We start from the raw sequence: 19,910 nt of genomic DNA, 5'->3' as shown, positions 1-19,910 counted from the left end.
ATCTATGAACTTACTTCTCTTGCTCTCTGGGATTTTCTAGTTTAGAGAATTGTAATCAGATTTGTGTATGATCTAGGCTTTCACCCATGCTTTTGTGTACCAGTGAACTTCAGAAGGGATTAAAGTGTGTTCCTCATAGGTATGTTTTATAAATGCATATGCACCACTCACATACACTTCTCAAGTACCCTTCCACTTTTAATTTTCCCAAAGGAAATCTTTTTTTTCAGAGCCAGAGAGATGGGTCCAAGGAGCTCATGTGAGACAACCCTGTTGGATCCCAGGGATATGGTGCCCATAGCCTCCCCTTTACATCCAATAAAGTGACCCCCCCCCCCCAGTTCATACCAATACTTTTCAAAGTATTTTAAATTATAGTCTTTTATCGTTAATGTTCTCTGGTATCTCCTGTAGTTCACTCCACCATCATTTATTTATTCATTCATTCATTCACTCCATAAATCAAGTTTGTTGCAGTGCACTTCGCTTGGTATTGGGAAAACAACACTGAAATTGATGTTGGTTTATGTTTCTTTCCAGATTGTTTTCTTTGTTTTCACTCACTATAATAGAAAAATATATTTTTAAGTCATGTTGCATGGAGTTTCTACCCATTTGTTCCTGTTACTTGCATGCTGTTATTTATTTATTAGTGAAACAAAATTGTTTCCTTTAAAGAAATTTACTTAAAAAATGTGAAGAGCAAGGGAGAGAAAAAGGGGGTGGAGAGGGAGAGAAAGAGAATTTCATCAAAGAGTAAAGTCAAGAGTATCCATCTTGGGTTGAGATGTGGACAATTGGGGCTAGATTATTTGCTTTACATGTCAGCGACTAGAGTTCAATTCTTGGCATCCCATATGGTCCCCCAGATACTGTTTGGAGGGATTTCTTAGATAGAGTCAGGAGTTCTGTGAGATGCCACGTGTGGCTCCGAAACAGAAGACAAACAAACAAAAAAAATATGGTTCGATCTCTAGGTTGGAGAAAGAGTCCCTCAGTTCTCTGCAAAGTTGGTTTTATAGTAAGGCTCCTTCCAAACTGTCTTGGTCTGGAGTTCACTGCATATGGAAAAGTTAATCTGGGTATTGTCACAGGGACTCTTGTTGACCCTTTCATATATTTTTTAAATTTTGGTTGAGGGAGGTTAGGCAACATCTGCTGGTGCTTGCACTTTACTCCTGCTTCAGTGCTAAAGAATCAGTCCTGGCAGGCTTAGGCAGACCATCTGGGGTGCCAGGGACCAAATCCAGGTCAGCTGCATTCAAGGCAAACACCCTATCTGCTGTACTATGACTTCACTCCCGTCTTATCTTGTTCACCTATATTCTTATCATTGCCATTAAAAAATCCCTTGAAGTTTTTGTCTTTCTCAGGGGGGTGATGTCTCAGTGTTTGTATCTGTTCATTTTCTCAGTTTTACGATGTCCATCAAAAGGTCCTCACACCTCTGGCCTATTTCCCAGCTGCTGAGCAATTTCGTTTTAGTTTTATTAGCCCTCAAAGCCCCCGACCATACATACTTTAACCTCCTGGTCTATTTGCCTGCAACATTTCCCCTGAGGAATTTCACCCCCTTAAATATCTAAGGGGTATTTTTCGTGAAGATCTGTTGTCTACAGATTCTTAAAAAGTATAGCTAATAAAAGGTGTGGATCTGCCTATGACATGCATACCTTCTTTCAAACATGTTTTTCAGTGAGCCGGAGTAATAGTACAGCATGGAAGATGCTTACCTTGCTTCCAGCTGACTCAGATTTTATCCCCAGCATCTAATATGGTTGTCCCAGCCCACCAGGAGTGACCCTTGAGTGCAGAACCAGGAGTGAATCCTGAGTGCTGCTTTGTGTGGCCCCACTACCTTCCTGAAAGAAAACAAACAAACAAAAACATGTTTTCATTAATGATAACAAACTCACATTTCAGTCTGAGTGTTCTTGTTGGGAGAATAGGCTAATGCTACAGTGATGTGAAGACTATAGCTTGTTATTTAAATAGGTAAAAATGCTTAATGTCATTCACTCACTTTGAACTTACGTACTTTTTTTGAAAAAAAAATTTTTTTAAGCACCATGATTACAAACTTGATTGTAGTTGGGTTTCAGTCATAAAAAGAACACCCTTGGGGCCGGAGAGATAGCATAGAGGTAGGTCGTTTGCTTTGCATGCAGAAGAACAGTGGTTCGAATCCCAGCATCCCATATGGTCTCCCGAGCCTGCCAGGAGCAATTTCTGAGCATAGAACCAGGAGTAACCCCAGAGAACTGCCAAAACAAAAATCAAAACAAAACAAAAAAAAGAACACCTTCCTTCATCAGTGCAACCTTCTGACCACCAATGCCCCCCATCTCTCATCCCCCACCCCCTGACTATATTCCAGACAGGCATTCTACTTCTCTCACTCATTAACATTATCATGGTAGTTGTTAGTGTAGTTATTTCTCTAACTGCAATCACTACTCTTTGTGTTGAGCTTCATATCATGAGCCAGTCCTTCAAGTTCTCATCTCTGTTGTCTCTGGGTATTATTACAATAATGTCTTTTATTTTTCTTAAAACCCATAGATGAGTGAGACTATTCTGTGTATGTCTCTCTCTCTCTCTGATCTATTTCATTCAGCATAATATTCTCCATGTTCATACAGGTATAGGAAAATTTCATGACTTCATCTCTCTTGACGGCTGCATAATATTCCATTGTGTATATATACTACAGTTTCTTTAGCCATACATCTATTGAAGGACATCTGGGTTGTCTCCTGATTCTGGCTATTGTAAATAGCACTGCAATGAATATAGGTGTGAGAAAGGCATTTTTGTATTGTGTTTTTGTGTGGACTTACATACTTTTTGGGTCAGGGAAATTTTTTGTATTGGGGAAGAGTTTTAGAAATGCTCTTAGTGGCAAATTGTAAAATCTCAAGACCCCCCAAACCCCAGTATCAGAATAGTTACTCTCTGCTCTTTGGATGGTTTCCTGTTCCCTACCATTTTCTACCTATAAAATAAAGATGTCATATGCTAGCGAACTGCCTATATAAAGTGCTGTTGGAGTGTCTGATTTTTTGCTGATAGTTTTGGGTGCTTTTTCTTGCCATTAGACTCACTCTGTTTAAGTCTCAAACTCGCGGCCCGCAGGCCGTTTGCGGCCCTCCATACAATGTTTTGTGGCCCTGCCCTAGAGGAATCTTTTTGTTTTGCTTTGTTTTAGTTGTTTGGGTCACACCCCCCAATGTTCAAGGCTTACTACTGACTTTGCACTCAGGATCACCCCGACTTTGCCCTCTGCGGCCCCCAGGTAAATTGAGTTTGAGACCCCTGGTTTAAGAGAACTTTGATTACAGCAATATCACTTACAGGATTTTATAGACAGAAAGAGATAATATTTATTATGCACCTGATGTGATATATACTTAGTTAACAGAAGCTGTGTTTTTGTTGATTGGGCCATTTGTCTGTACTGTTCTGCTGACTGAACTCAGGTTCTCCACATGCACTCTCTCATCTCTTTGAAGCTGTCATGATGAAATGAATTTAAGGGAGAACCTTCGCAAATAGTTCCAGAAATGGATCATTACTCACCCCCTTCCCCCCCACACACACCATTTGGACTTCACTCTTTTGGGGTTGCAGGCAGGTCAAACCAAGGTCTCCTGCTTGTGGAGCATCACTCCACCCTCATCTCCCTGGCCAGGATGCATTTTTTACTGGGGCTGTTAGCACAAATGTGAATTTATTTCAGAGCTCATGGATTCCCTCCCCAATGTCCAGGCCTCTCTTTTGACCCATGTTTGATAGCACTTGCCCTGTCCTTCAGTGCCTGTCCAGTGCATTTTGTCTTAAGTCTTGTCTCTCATCCTTTTCTCCCCTTCTGTGTTCAATGACCCAGTCCTGTCCCTATGCCGTTCACTAACCAGTGGACACTTTGCTAGTCTGAAAGCTTTAGCTGGAACCCTGTCACCTGTGTTCTCTTGCTGGGGCTGCTGCTCTGGACCCTGTCACTTGGATTATTTAGGACTACATTCTAGTAGCTCTTTTTCCACTTGCCTTTCCTCGATTTTCAGCCCGGTGCATATAGGGGAGATTACTGCTCTCTGGTCATAGATAAGGGGGCAAAGAGATTGCCAGGTTAGGGGTATCCATCTATCTGCTGCTATCTCCCACCCCCAGACATCCCACTTTTTATTTTGACTAAAGATATTAAAAAATAACAACCATATGGGGGACAGAGTGATAGCACAGTGGTAGGGCATTTGCTTTGCACATGGCTGACCCAGGACAGACCTGGGTTTGATCCCTGGTGTCCCATATGATCCCTTGAGCCAGGAACAATTTCTGAATGCATAGCCAGGAGTAACCCCTGAGTGTCACTGGGTGTGGCCCACACACCAAAAACAACAACAACAACAACAACAAACCCCCCCCCCCAAACAAAAAACAATCGTATGACACAATAGTTCTATTTTTGGGTATCTATCCCCAAGACTTAAAACACTTTAGTTCAAAAGGATGTATGCACACCAATATCCATTGCTACCATGAGTACAATAGATAAGACATAGAATCAAGATAGATGGCAAATGACAGATGGATGGATTATGAAGATGTAGGTACATATACACAATGGAACACTATGCAATGGCAAAGAATGATGAAGTGCAAGTTGCTGCAACCTTGTTGGAACTGGAAGATATGTTAAATGAACTAAGCCAGGAGAAAAAAAAAGACAGATACAAGATGATCCCACTTAACTGTGGTATATAGAATAATTGGATGAGGAAACTTAATGTAGTAAAGAGTTGGTGCCTAGATCACTGTGGATCCCAGAACCTATGGAATAAAAGGACACACACACAAAAAAAGAACTCAATGCAAGAAGGAAGAAGAGATGAGGGAAGCATTGGGGGATCAGGGGTCAAGGCTTTGGTTATTTTGGATATAGAACGGTATAGCGATAAACCCAAAGCACAGGGAAAAACACTGAAATCATGAGATCTAATTTGCAAGCACCAAACTTTGTCCTGTACCTGCCAAGGTGTCAGGCAGGAGGTAGGAGGAGAGTTTGGGGGGGGAGGGGTGACAGAGTAAGGGAGCACTGGTGATTGGAGTTGACACTGGTGGCAGGGCCCTTAAGAAAAATGAAAGCTCAGATTTTATTACTTTCTTATTTTATGCCTGGAAAATTAGAACGGATAGGGAAAGAATCTTTGGAGGTACTAACCCCGAGGCTCTGTCAATGCATTTCTAGCTTTTACTGCTAAGCTAAAGAGGAAAATCCAATGTTAACTCTTGAAATTCAGGGCAGGAAGTTTGAAGGAATATTTGACTCTGGTGCTGAAGTATCTGTGATTTCTTTAAGGGATTGGCCCTGAAATTGGGCGCTACAAGAAATTCAGAACAGGGGCCGAAGAGATAGCATAGAGGTAGGGCCTTTGCCTTGCATGCAGAAAGATGGTGGTTCGAATCCTGGCATCCTGTATGGTCCCCTGAGCTTGACAGCAATTTCTGAGTTTAGAGCCAGGAGTAACCCCTGAGCACTGCCTGGTGTGACCCCAAAACAAAACAACAACAACAAAAAAAAAAACCCAAACTAAGAAATTCAGAACAGCTTAGGAGGGATAGGAGGGTCTTGCCTCCAAAATTTGTTCCCCAGAGTATTTGAAGTGCATAGGACTGGAAAATCAACAGGTGGTATTCTCTTCCCATATGCATCTCTGGTTTCTTTGACCTATGAGGGGGTTATTTGCATTAGCATGGGAAGCAGAATATCAAATCCCTCACCCAAACACCTCCCAGTATGTTAATTCAGAGGTTCCACCTTTTTAATTGGGGCCACTGGGTTTAAGCACCCAGAACTGCCCTTTTTATTAAAACCTATTCCAGATACTATCCAGGTGGGCTTTTACATACCAAAAGAGATACTTACTGTGAAAGAGAAAAATGGGGAACACCTTTGTTTGGGGTTGATTGTTGGGAATCATCTTACAGAACCCACATTAGCATCCTGCAAGGTAAATGCCCTAACTGCTGTACTATCACCCAGCTCTTTTAGGTTTTCTCTTAAACTGATCAGTCATCAGGAGAAGTCCTGTCATTGAAACAATTTCATATTGGATCCACAATAATAGTTTTCAAACTATTAAAGGAACTCTTTGGGGGCTGCAAAAACTGCTAAAACCTCTCCTGGGGATTTTTCTCAGGTGCTCTTTTTCTTCTGCACTTTTTTCCTGCTACTTCTTCAGGTCTGTGGTTCCTGTTTCAGTTTCAGTGGCTCCTCAATCATTAATTCCTGAGAAATTGCCTCTGAGGCCTCCTGAGTGTCGCCCTCATCCACTTCCAAGTTCAACTTATTTGCCAGGTCAACCACAGCCTGGCTGGGTCTTGCAGCTTTCTCATCTTTGGCACCGTTTTTGAAGTCATAGGCAAATCTCCCATGTACCTTTTCTCATTTTCCATTTACACAGTTCTTGGCATCATCCCCCCAAGTCTGAGTAGGAAATTGGAATCCTTCCAAAAGAGGTGTAGCCTCCTCAGAGTCATCTTCTGTCAAGTCAATAGCTTCTGTAGTCATTCAGAGGTGAGAGCACCTTGACATGGCCTCTCTCTGCAATGCTTGGTGACCAGATGAAACTTGGCACCCATAGACTCAGTCATTTGCTCAATCTCTTCATTCCCATCATTGTTTTTTTTTTTTTCTTTCTTTTTTTGGCTCAGAGATGACTCCTGGCCATCTTAGGGGGTCCATATGGGATATTGGAGATCGTACCCTGGTCTGCTGAAAGCAAGGCAAGCACCTTACCATCTGTACTATCTCTCTTGTCCCCTTTTTTGTACTTTAGGGCTCATGAATGTAGTATAGCTCAGGCCCTGTAGTGCCAGGGACCACCAAGGTCACCCCATTGGAACTCGAGGTGCCATATCCCATGATGTTGAGGATCAAAACTGGGTCAATTGCATGTGCCATCTCCAGCTCCTGCTTTATCTTATTGCTTTTAAGCAGCAGATATTTTATCATCTTGGATCACTAGTCTCATTCTTCAAAATAGTAGTTAGTTATGTGCTCTAAACACTGTATTCTCTCCCAATCCCATCAACCAGTAGCATATACTGGTATAGTAGTACATATGCATGTACTGCTATATAGTATATTCATCATCTGCATGCACCACGACTTAAACATTGTATTTAGGCTATTTGGGTCATTTCAGTCTTTGCTATTAAGATTAAAATTTTCATAAATATTCATGCCTGTATCCAAAACTATGCACCTTACAAACATATTCTTATTTCTCTGGGTAAATGCCCCAAATGCAATTGATGAACCACATGTTACAAATATGTTAAAAAATGGCCACACCATTTTTCTGAGTTTTATAAACCTGTTTTTCCACAGCATTGCTCTCATTTCTTTTGCTTTTTATTTCAGACATTCTGATTGGATTGCAGTGATGACTTCTGTGGTTTTAATTTCCTTGATGTGTGAACAACTTTCCATGTACTTATTTACCATCTGTATGGTTTATTTAGTGAAATAAATTATGTGATTATTATTTTTGAGGAATGCAGGGGAGTGCCTTCCTAGTGGTCCTTGGAGGTTCAGAGACTCCTGGTAATTTTAACCAAGCAAGTCTGTGTGAGTGCATAAGGGTGTAATGCTGCTCTGGTCCTTTAGTACCAAGGACTGCCAAAACCCTGATGCTCAGGGCCCTTCGGGCTATACCTGATGATGTCGGGATGATGCACATGCTTCTGGGGTCACACAAGCTTAGATACCTTTAAGCCATCCAGACCTTGAGCTTCACCCATCCATGCAGGAGCCTTCTCTGTTTCCTCATCATGCTTGATGCTCATGGTGGTGGTGGTGGTGGTGGGGGCAAGTCAAACAGTTCCAACAGGCCAATGTGACAGGCCCCAGAGTGCATATCACAAGCAGTAGTTGTGGTCCCATTTGTGTGGACCAGAATGGTGATTGGGGATTTGTAAAGAGGAGTACCCAGCAGTATCTATAGTGCTGGGCTACATCAAGCCTGGATGGGGCCCCAATACTCAGAATTACTAGTGTTTGGCCATGCTTGCGCTATGGAAGTCCAGTGCACCTGGGCAGCAAAGGAGATCAGTGGTCACATGCCCACTAGTCAAGCTGTGCCACCAAGCAAGTAAGTATCTGTCATGAATGTGCATTTGTCAGCACATGGGAATGCCAAGATAGGGCTTCAGAATGGTATCTGCCTGTGACTTGGTGCCCTCTTTATGTCTTACAGTGTTTTTCCCTCCCATCCAGGTGTTAAGGCTAGGATCAGATTGCTGGGTGTTCTGAGCCATCCAGCCTGGTTCCCAGAGTAAATTTCTCTGCATCTCTTCCAGATTGTATCTTGGTGTGTGGTGATTTGATTTCTTTCTTGGCAAGGATGCCTCTCTCCAGGGGTCTCAAACTCGTGGCCCGTGGGCCACAAAGGGCCCTCCATACAACATTTTAGGGCCCTGCCCTTGAGGAATCTTTTTTTGTTTTGTTTTGTTTTAGTTGTTTGGGTCACACCCCCCAGTGTTCAAGGCTTACTACTGACTTTGCACTCAAAGATCACCTCGACTTTGCCTCCTGCGGCCCCCAGGTAAATTGAGTTTTAGACCCTGCACGGTCTAGTCTGGGAGCCCTTCTCGCCCACCTTAGGTTTCAGTGACATTTCTGTGAAGAACTCAAGTTTGGGGGCAGATTGGCCGTGATCTCAGAAGCATGCAGACACAGATTCTCCATAGCCAGCGGTATTCATGCCACATTATTTAATTAATTTATTTATTTACTTTTGCAGTTCTTGTCAGCTCTTTTATTTGCTTTAGATTCACTCCTGGCTGTGCTCAGGGGTCACTCCTGGTGATGATGCAGGAACCATATACAGTACTTAGGATTAAACCTCTGGGGTCTGCTGTGTACAAGTCTTCTAACTTCTGCACTCTAGCCCTTCATGTTTCCTTTACTCTTAGTGCATTGTATTGTCCTGATTTCCTTTGGCTTCTGCCACAAATGACTCCACTTGGTGGCTTAAAAGCTGCATGGATTTATCCTCAGTTGGAATCTGCGTCAGCAGGTCTGGGCTCCCTCTGGTGGCTCTGGAGGACCATCTGTTCCTGTGCTTTTATTTAGATTCCTGAGCCACCACGTGCCTGGCATGGTTCATGCCCTCTTATCCTGTCCTCAAAGTCAAAACTAAGCATCTTCAACTCTTTCTCATTCCCTGTCACATTGCCTGCATAATTATGTGTCTAATTTCTCCCAACTCTCTCTCTCTCTCTCATATATATATAAATATATATATATATATATATACACATACACACACACATGTATATACATATATATATTGTTTTAAAAGTAATTTCTTTATTTAAGCACCATAGTCCCAACTCTCGTATCAGGACACTTTCTAATTGCATTTAGGGCCCTTTCAATTTATCCAGGATAGTTTTCTGGCTTCAAGTTCTGGAACAAATATTTGTTGAATAAAGAAATGACTTGACACTTTCATCTCTCTGGGATCATAGGGAAATCCTGAACTTAGTTTAAATCCAACTCCTTATGTGATACCTGCTTGCCCTACACTGGTGTTCGTTATCTCCATCCTCCTGTGTTGCCATCTTTCTCTGTTTTTCCTTCCCACTGTGCATTTGATAAGCTCTGTAATTCATCCAGGTCAGTCTTTACTGGTGTCAGGAATCAAACCCCGGGTCTCCCACCCACTGAGGCCTCTGTTCTCCAACTGGGAAATAGCCCTAATCTGGCTTTCAGCTTCATAGCAGTCTGCCGTAATTTCTGTTTCACTTTTCTCCCCATGTGCCAAGCCTTGCAACTCTTAGGTACAGGCTTGGAGGTCACTTGGAGTAATCATATGTTACTAAGGGTCAAACCTGGACATTCCCCACATACAAAGCAATTATTCAATTCATTGAATGAGCTCTCCTGCCCCCTATGTGTTTATTTTAGTTTAGTTTTTGGGCCATACCTGGTGCTGCACAGAGCTGATTCCTTTTTCTGTACTCAGAGACCACTCCTGGCAGGACTTGGGGGAACAATAGGAGTCCTGCCTATGGATGCCAAGTTGACCACTGTGCAAGAAAGTGCCTTACCTGCTGTCTCTCTCTCTCTCTCTCTCTCTCTCTCTCTCTCTCTCTCTCTCTCTCTCTCTCTCTCTTTCTCTCTCTCTCTCTCTCTTTCTCTCTCTTTCTCTCTCTCTCTCTCTCTCTCTCCCTCCCTCTCTCTTTCCCCCCCCCCCATGCATGTTTATTTTAAAAGAAGTTTTCAGAACATCCTCCATAGATTGTGTGCTGTTTGAAAGTACAGTGTTTCTAAACTTCTGTCATTTGAGCAGAAATTGTGGGCCCAGGGAGACAGCAAGTCTAGCCATCTTGGTTTTAGAATTCTGGTAGATATTTGCTATAATATTTAGAGAAGTAAAACCATTCAGCAAGAATAATTTAAGGAACTTCTAAATATTTATTCATTTACCGTTTGCTGTCTCTGAAAAATTTCACAGATGTTGGCCATTGGAGAACACGAGTTAGTAAATCTGTTGATCATTTCTGCTACCAATAAGAAGGAAAAGCATCAGGATACTCGGGACTTAAAAAATGATTTTTTTTCTTGGGCCTCCCTTAATATGGACACAACTGAGAACAGGGAGACCATGGCACCAAGTACTGGATCATCCTGAGAAAATGGAAAGTGTAGCTGCATTGTTTTGTTCTGATATTTAGCCCTGTGTGTGCTACTTGGGATACTTTCATTTCATTCCACTAGAATTTAAGTATTGACTGTAGCACCTTAAACTTTCTACTTTATTTTTCAGGCCAAAGATGCCCTAGAAAATATTGAAGTTCCTGTTGGCTGCCTTATGGTCTATAACAATGAAGTTGTGGGGAAAGGAAGAAATGAAGTTAATCAAACCAAAAATGTATGTGAAATGGGACAGAAAGCACTCTGGTGGGGTGCTGGAATGTTTTATGCATAAAATAATACCATTAATAGTAGTGTCAACTATGATGCCTAAAATTAAAAAACAATTGTGTGTGAATTGAGTTAGCATAAATGCAAGTACATGGCAGCAATGGATGTGGGTAAACTTGATATGATTACTGAGAAGACAGTGTAGAGAACCCCAAAGGAATTAAAAAAGGTTCATTTCTTTAGGAGTCAGTGTCCCCTTTGAGGACTACTAGCACTTCATCCAGATGGTATAGTGCCTAGAAGGTCCAGCAGTACCAGGTATTGAACAATGGGCCCGATCCTGGCAACACTGGTGCCCTACCACTTCAGTATTGATCTTTCAGTTTTATAAAACTTAGGAAAATTGAATGAAGCGATAAAACCTTCAGGACCAATTTTTGTCTCAGGTATTTTTACTTTATCCCAAGTGAAATCCACTGTGGGATTTTATTACACAAGCATGTCAGTATGGAATAACTATCTCCCTTTCAAGCAAATGTAGTATCTGAAAATTCTGCTTCATTGAGCTCATCACATTTTTAGATTACTTAAGGTAATATGTTTCTCTTAGTAAACTGAAGTATTCTCAGAGCTAGGGAGATTAAACAGGGGTTTCTTAAGTCACTTGCCTTGCATGTAACCAACGTGGTTTGATCCCCAGCTCTATGCAAGTTCCCTTCTCACCACTGGGAGTGACCCACCCCCACCAGTACAGATTCAGTAAGAAATACACTTGGGCCAACTCTGCCACAGAACCCTCAACCTACCTTTAGAGGTCTAAAAGGATTATATAAAGGCAGCTCTATCTCTCAGATAATAATGCAAGAAAATAATAGCTCCACCACCTTCCCACACCCCAGAAGAGGGAAAAAAAGGTGCAGTTTGTTGCATACCATTACTTGCCTCACCTTTTTGGTACTGTTGGTTACATCAAAAGCTTTTAGCTAAGAATAATAGTGTTATATTTGGAAATTATTGTTACTGTAAAGCCAAGTGGGAGAGAGCATTCACTTTGTCCAGAGTGTACTATGCCCCATTAATATCTACACAGAATTAAGAATCTTTTATTGTTGGAGTGTCAACCTAACAAAATCGAAAATACCAGTCACCCAATATGAAAAGTCTTCTCTCAAATATAAGTGATAACTTTCCAGTGAACTCAATATCTATTGTTTTTGGTTTAGGGGCACACCTAGCCACCATTTTCAGGGGTTACTCCTGGCTCTGCACTCAAGAGTTACTCCTGGTGGTGGTGCTCAAGGAACCATAAAGGGAAGCCACAGGTAGAACCTGGGTCAGTCAGGTACAAGGTACTACTCAGCCCTGAACTCAACATAAATTTCCTCTGAGTGAGACCATCAACTGTCTTGAAAATATTTGCAACTGGAGCAAAAGTTTATAGAAATGTCAGGTGTTCTCCAACATGTTCAGAAACCATTCTTAAAAGTTCTTTTTATTGTGGGGGAGGACCAGAGCGATAGTAAAGCAAGAAGGATGCTTGTTTGCACATGCCAACCCAAGTTCAGTCTTTGGCATCCCATATCATTGAGACTTTCCAGTAGTGATCCCTTAGTGCAGAGCCAGGAGTAAGCCCCAGTCTCCACTGGATGTGACCCAGATACAAAATAAAAGTCACTTTTTTCTTTTTCTTTATGCCATTTTAATTGAAAGAGGGTCCCTTAAGGCTCATAAAAACTTAATTACAAGTATAGCATATTTCACGGGCATCTCAGATTAGGTATCTTGAATGAGGTTTGATACTTGCATTATCTTGGTGTATTGTCAGTTTGGTGGGTGTATTGTCAATTACTTACTTAGAATGCCCAAAATTCTTGATTTATTAAAATTTGATTTATTTGATTTATTAAAATTGTTAATATTGTGGGTGTATTGTCAGTTACTTACTTAGAATGTCCAAAATTCTTGAGATACTAAAATGTTGGCTAAAAAACAGTAGGGTCTATGGGTGTATCTATATCAGATTCTATGTAACATACAGCTACTGGTTGCAAACCATCTCAATGCGAGCACCTCTCCCTCTCTCTTCTCAGGCTACTCGACATGCAGAAATGGTAGCCATCGACCAAGTCCTAGATTGGTGCCATCAAAATGGCAAGAGTCCATCTGACGTATTGGAACACACTGTTCTGTATGTCACCGTGGAACCCTGTATCATGTGTGCAGCTGCTCTGCGCCTGATGAGTATCCTTTTGTGGAGGCAGCTAAAGTCTGTCCTCTCCCATAAACTTGAAGATGGCCAGATAACCTGTTGGAACCTAAAAAACATGAAAAATGATAGGAGGTAGGTTACAGGGCATAATAGTCTCTTGGAGAGGGGTGGAGGAAGAGTAGTAAAGATTTCTCAAGAGTAAAAGTGACTATCTTCTTCTTATAGCACAAATATATAATCATTAAATAAGTGTACTAGAGAAAGGAAAGCTTAGAATTAAATTTTTATGTAAGTCACAACTATAATAAAGTGGATCATAATATAGTATAAATAGGAAATTGTTTGATAAATAGGCACTGATAACTTTTCATAATAGACCATGTAAAATATTTCTGCTTATGCTTATTTTTATGGTCAACACCTGTATCATGAAAAATTTCCTTTTTTCATATTTTCATTAGTATCTGGGGCCCTACCTGGCAGTACTCAGGGATCATTCTTAGCAGTGCTCAGGGGACCATGTGGTACAGAGATTTGAACAGGGGTCAGCTACATGCAGGCCAGGTCTCCTAACTTCTGTATGAATTCTCTGGCCTCGTGTGAAAAACTTTAAATACAAAGTCAATACACAGTGAAAAGCAAAGTAGTTATGGCATTATAGTTTTAAGTAAAAAGAATGTGATAATGTTTATATAGCTGCTGATTATGCCATGCATGTGGTAAGTGACACAAATATTAAATACAAGGTAGTCTCCAGTGATTTTATTTTCTTCTGTGCTACCTTTAAAGATCTTAAAAAAAAAATTACTTTTTGAAAGCCAGAATGATAATACAGTGGGTATTGCCTTGCACTAACCAACTCAGGTTCAATCCTTGGTACCAATGTTGGTCCCTTGAGTTTGTCAGGATTAAACCCTGAGTACATCTAGGTATGACTCAAAACCAACCAACCAACCCACCAACCAAAACAAAACAGTACTTGATTATTCAAAACATCAGTTTCTCAATCACATATTTTCTTACACGTGTGAATCACTGTATCACTTCAAAAATAATACAGAGATTCTGGCTATGGCAGCATGTTTAACCTCAACTTGATAAAGAAGGTCTTTATGACCAATTTAGAATTTTCTGTCCATTTAGCCTTACAGAGTGACAAGGCTTTATTTTTTAATTCTTTAGTTTGGGGGCCACACCTGGCAGCAGTATCAGGACTCACTCCTGGCTCTGTGCTCAGGGATCATTCCTGGGTGCTGAGATTATATGGAATATTGGGGATCAAACCCAAGTCAGTCAGTTGCAAAGTAAACACTGTACTCACTGTACTATCTCTCTGGCACTGAAATACTAATTTTTAAACCATTTTCCACTAAACCCTTTTTCTTGTTCATTAATTGCTACATGATTTTTCTTAAAAATGGGGCTTTGTTCTTTTTTTTAAAGCAGTTTATTTATCTATTTATTAACTGGTTGGTTTTTGGGCTACACACGGCGATGCTCAGGGGTTACTCCTGGCTCTGCGCTCAGAAATCACTCCTGGCAAGCTCAGGGGACCACACGGGATGTCAGAATCAAACCGGGTCCATCCCAGGTCGGCCGCATGCAAGGCAAATGCTCTACCACTGTGCTATCTCTCCAGTCCCTTAGGGCTTTGTTCTGACCGAGCTTGGTCAGTGACACCTGGGCTTAGGATTTAACCCATGGCCTTCTATATGCTAAGCATGTTTTCCACCACTTGATCTAGCTTCCGGCAGGATTGTGCGGCCTGAAGCCTTCCACCAAAAGTAAATTGCTCTTAGTATGACCTTGTCTCTCCAGGATGGCTGGTAGAAACCTCCCCTTGTTTTATTGAGAGAGACGATCAAGCCAGCAGTACCTTAACTGCCTCTTCAGAAATCCCACTGGTTGTGTATGGCTGTCAGAATGAACGCTTTGGTGGTTGTGGCTCCATTCTAAATATTGCTTCTGCCGATTTACCCAACACGGGAACACCGTTTCAGGTAACATGACTGGTTTTCACTTTTCCTTTCCATCTGCTTGGGTCTCATAATGAATGTGTGAGTAGTTAATGGGTGCTTGGTGAATGGAGAAGTTAGGATAGGAACATACAGGCTCTTGGGATCCTGGGGTGAAGCTTATCTGCGTCTCAGGATCAGAGGACATGGGTGGGGATGGCTTTCAGTGAGGTTCTAGCTCCCGTTCTTTTGGTGGGAGAGACACACTTTGCGGTGTTCAGGGGTTACTCCTGGCTCTGCACAGGCTCAGGGAACCAGTTGGAATGCCGGGAATCGAACCCAGGTTGGTCCTGGGTTGGCTCTGTGCAAGGAAAACGCCTGCTGTGTTACCTTTTCAGACCCCCTGTTCCTGTTCTCTTAAGTAACAGTAATTCTCCTGAATGAGGGAGTCTCCAGCCTTTGAGGCAGCTCTTGCCACTCTCACCAATGCCTTCTGGAATGTGGGAAGATAACCAGTTCCATTGGCATTGTGGGAATGATCCCAGCTCTGTTTCTACCAAGTTAGAACGGAATGTGGCCTCTGCCTGTGAAAACAGATGATAGTTACAGTGAACATGGTATATTTCTCATGGATGCTGTCATTGTGTTTGACTTCCATGTGCTCTTTTTGGTATATATCAATCAGTATTTTAATTTTCAATATTTATTTATTGGGGAGAATTTGGGCCAAACACAGCAGTGTTTGGGCAGTCATTCACCTTTATCTCTATACAATCTCTCTGACCCTTTCAAAGTTTATTTATTTATTTGGGATGCTGGAAAGCCTATGTGCAGAGCCTATGTAAAGCTTCACTTAGGCAAGGCAAGTGCTCTCCTACTGAACTGCATTCCTGACCCTGTATTTTCACTATTTTTAGTTTTTGCATTAAAAAAATTGGGGGGGGGCACGAGGACCACACCTGTGAATGCTCAGATATTGCTCAGGGATCATGCTCACCAGGCTCAGGGGACTTTATGGATGCCAGAACTCAAACCCAAGTTGGCTACATGCAAATCAAACCCCTTGCCCTATATACTATGTCTTTGGTTCCTTGTTTGTTTGGTTTTGGTTTTTTGGGGCACACCAGTGATGCTCAGGGGTTACTTCTGGCTCTGCACTCAGAAATCGCTCCTGGCTTGGGAGGCCATATGGGACCCCAAAGAATAGAACCGCAGTTCGTCCTAGGTCAGTCGCGTGCAAGGCAAATGCTCTACTGCTGCGCCACCATTCTGACCCCTTCTTTTGTATTTCTAACATTAAAATTTTACCCAGATCCAAGAACCCACATTTCTCTTTACTTCTCTTAGAAAGCCTACTTTTAAACCTTGTCTCTTTGTTTGGGTTTTATGCATACAGGAAAAGAGACATTTTATGTTTCACTATTTTATCTAGAGTTGTTTATCAGCATTCATAAACTGATTTGACTATTTGTATTTTTTCCTCCAGCACATGAGATTAAAAGTAATCTGTGTTAGGGGAATAAAAGGTCTTAACAAATCTTGATCATAATGGGTGGGTAACTTCAATAATCTTAGATTTTCTTAAAATTTTAAGTACTTCTGAAAGACTGATGACAGGCTTTGGGACTCAAGCTCTTTCGTATTTTCCCAGCAGAACCTTAGCTCTTCTAACAAGATTCACAACTTTGGAATAGACAACTTGGGCATCACACTGGCAACTGTATTAGAATGATGGAGAAGGAACATTCTAAAGTATCTTGATCATGAAAACCACCTGCAAAGTGATTTGATCTTTCCAAGCTCTCCTAGTAGTAGTTTAAGTTTTGCAGATAGAGCTCTACAAATGAATTGCTGCCTCCATGTTTCATTTATGTTAAAAGTAGGATTTCCTCCTGTGAGAAATAATGGGTTTCTCAAAGCTTCTGGAAAGAATAGAGATGATCCCACATGGGCATCCATGTGGGTGACACATCTTCAGTGCATCAGTGTCACTGAGTGCTAAGCCACTAAAATAAAATCATAATAAGTAAATGAGAAGGCCAGAAAGATAGTACAGTGGGGAGGACACTTGCCTTCCATATGGCTGACCCAGGTTTGATCCCTGAACACTCCATGTGGTCCCCTGAGTCCCATCAGGATTGATTCTTGAGCACAGAGCCACGAATAAGCCCAGAACAATACTGGATGTGACCCCAAAACAACAAAAGTGAACGTGCATTTGTTTTATTAAAGCCATATATTTGATGTACTGAATATGTGGAAAATATATTCTTGTTTTCTTTGAGAGAAACAATTTCCTTCTTCACCTACAGCTTGGTGAGTTTTGGCCCTGAGAGCATCAACTCACCTGGAGCATCAACTTAGCTTTTCCTTGTGTTTCTGCTTTGTCCCCACTCTAGACGACTCACTCAGAAGACTGAGAGGGGGGCCAAGGAGACTGGTATTTTTTCCAGTACTCCCAAGTGATTCTACCAAGCAGCCAAGGTTGAGAACAGCTCTCATGCACTAAGAGGACACCCCTGTCACACTTATTGGTACCATGGAAGAGGCGGGGAGAAATAGGAGGCCCCAGGAACATGCCCATGCAGCATAACAGATGTGAAGGGAACTGAGTGACCTGAGAGGGGGAAGAGACATATATGATAAGATTTCCACAAAGTGTAGAGAACTGAGGAGATGAAAAGTGCCAATGTTTAGAACATCTAGGTTGTTTGAGATGGCTGCTTCCATGGAGACCTAGGGTCCAAAACAACAAGGCCAAGTTTGGGAAGAAGAGAGCTCAGAACCAGTTTCAGGTCTAGAATGTTCTGGGGGCAGGCGGAGCAAGGTAAGCAGCCTGCCTGAAGAAGCTTTTGGTATAAGGAAGAAGTGGTTTTCTTGTTCTCCTACCTTGACTGGGATATAGCATACATAGAGTGTTTTAAGGTTCATGGTTTGATCCATTCCCTAGTGTGACATATTTGCCAAAATAAGGTTAGTTCCTACATCCTTCATCTCACATAGGTACCACTCTTTTTGCCGTTGTCATTATGGCGGTGAGAAAATTTCAACTCTTTAAGCAACTTTCAAGCTTCCAATATGTTTCCATGAGCTACTGTCAGAGTGCCATACATTAAATCCCCTGAGCTTCCTTCTAGCTTAAAGTCTACCAGTCAGTTGACTGGTTCTCATTTCCTCTACCCCTTTGCCACAAGCTGCTACAGATCTATTCTGTCTATAAAGAAAGCCTTAAAGCAGTGGACTTTTTCCCAGACAGGAAAAAAAAAAAAAAAAAGAAGCAACAAATCCTGTCATTTATTTGATTGGCTCAGAGGGCAATAGGCTCAGTGAGTAAGTCACATAAAGAAAGACAGATGCTCTATGATCTCACTTTATTGGTAAAGTGTGACTGCATCACATTGACCTCCCCACAGAAAGTTGTTTGTGATGGGGGGGGGGGGGCGCGTCTATTCAGGCTTCATTAACACAGAAAAGAGTGGATTGAAGACACACAAAAATAGGGACTCAACTTCTTCAGGACAGAAACCTACAGAGGCCACTTTTTAGACTTAGTGCTGGCCCTCACTTACCTTCTCCTATGTATTGCTTCCAAACATGCCATCCCTCTGATTCTTCATACTTCTCTTTCTTGTGCCCCAGAAGATGCAATATGTCCAATCCAAACTCTTTTGACAAACCTTGCAAGACATGTATAAACACACACAGACACACACAAGCTTTAAATGTATATAAACTATGTTTGGGAATTGCTGGGGTTGGAAATCAAGGCACTATGCGTGCCTCTGCTCTGCCATTATAGTTTCCAAGAATCTATCAAGATTATTAAGTGAAAACTCAACATACATCTGTTCTCGAAATAAACTTTTCTGTCCTGAAGTATGTTTCAAATAATTATATGCCTATTGCACTTTTTATGGGTCCTCGTGGCACTTTCAAGGCCTTTATTCATTCTTGACTCATTTCATTAGTGCATTCCTGGATATCGGGCCGAGGAAGCAGTGGAAATGTTAAAGACCTTCTATAAACAAGAGAATCCAAATGGTGAGTTTCTTCTCACTGTGTGTTGCACGTACCTCTTGAAAACAGTTCATATGTGGAGTTTGATGTGGAATTACCTCTTTGGTTTCCTGTGTTCTTTTCGCAGCACCCAAATCAAAAGTTCGGAAAAAGGAAAACCGGAAATCTTGACGTTACTCTTATGGAAGACTGAGGATGAAATTCATAACTTTATATATTGTCCTCAACCCATGAGAAGGGGTTCTCCCTTTATATGCTCTGTGAAGAGAACAAATGACATTTTTGTATGGTCTATCAATTGTCAACTACCATCTGCCCTTCTACACAATGAAAGAATGTTTCAAGAAGGGAAGTTTTAGAAATCAGCAAACAATGCATCTCCTTCCTTCCTCCCTCCTTGCTTCTTCCCTCCCTCCTACCCTCTTTCCTCCCTTCCTCCCTTCCTCCCTCCTCCCTCCCTCATTCACACCTGGCAGTGCTCAGGGGTTATTTCTGGCTCTGCATTCAAGAATAACTGCTGATGGTACTCCAGGGACCTTATGGAATGCTGGGGATCAAACCAGGATTGGCCATATGCAAAGCAAACACATTACCCACTGTGATGATTTTCAGGGTCCTGCATCTTCTTGAGAGAGCCCTTATTTTAGTTCTGAAAAGTGCTCATTTTCAGAGAACATGCATCCGGCCCCATTGGCCTGTGTCCTGCGATGTGCCACCTACCTCCAGGTCTGGCAGTTTAGAATTGTAGTCTTTATTCAGTGCAAACACTGTGTTCTTCAAGAGTGTTGAGTGCCAC

At 41.8% G+C, this 19,910-nt stretch overlaps 1 protein-coding gene across 2 annotated transcripts in view; it reads left to right on the top strand.

The window, feature by feature from the left end:
* Window positions 1–19,910, top strand: part of ADAT2 (adenosine deaminase tRNA specific 2) — an 80,810-nt gene that overhangs the window by 1,827 nt on the left and 59,073 nt on the right. Inside the window, exons 2-6 of one of the 2 annotated variants that reach the window (XR_007503233.1) lie at window positions 10,836–10,940; window positions 13,024–13,174; window positions 15,036–15,142; window positions 19,066–19,138; window positions 19,242–19,398. Coding sequence is in view for 1 of the 2 variants with exons in the window: in XM_049789380.1 (XP_049645337.1) it covers window positions 10,836–10,940; window positions 13,024–13,174; window positions 15,036–15,142; window positions 19,066–19,138; window positions 19,242–19,285 (480 nt within the window). In the remaining variant the exon portion in view is untranslated. Of the gene's footprint in view, window positions 1–10,835; window positions 10,941–13,023; window positions 13,175–15,035; window positions 15,143–19,065; window positions 19,139–19,241; window positions 19,487–19,910 lie in introns of those variants that run through there. The other variant, XM_049789380.1, reaches the window with a different exon arrangement.

Source organism: Suncus etruscus, chromosome 15 (genome assembly GCF_024139225.1).
Source record: "Suncus etruscus isolate mSunEtr1 chromosome 15, mSunEtr1.pri.cur, whole genome shotgun sequence".
Classification (NCBI taxonomy): domain Eukaryota; kingdom Metazoa; phylum Chordata; class Mammalia; order Eulipotyphla; family Soricidae; genus Suncus; species Suncus etruscus.
The sequence above is the reverse complement of the archived record's forward strand: the minus strand, read 5'-3'. Positions and strand labels throughout refer to the sequence as shown.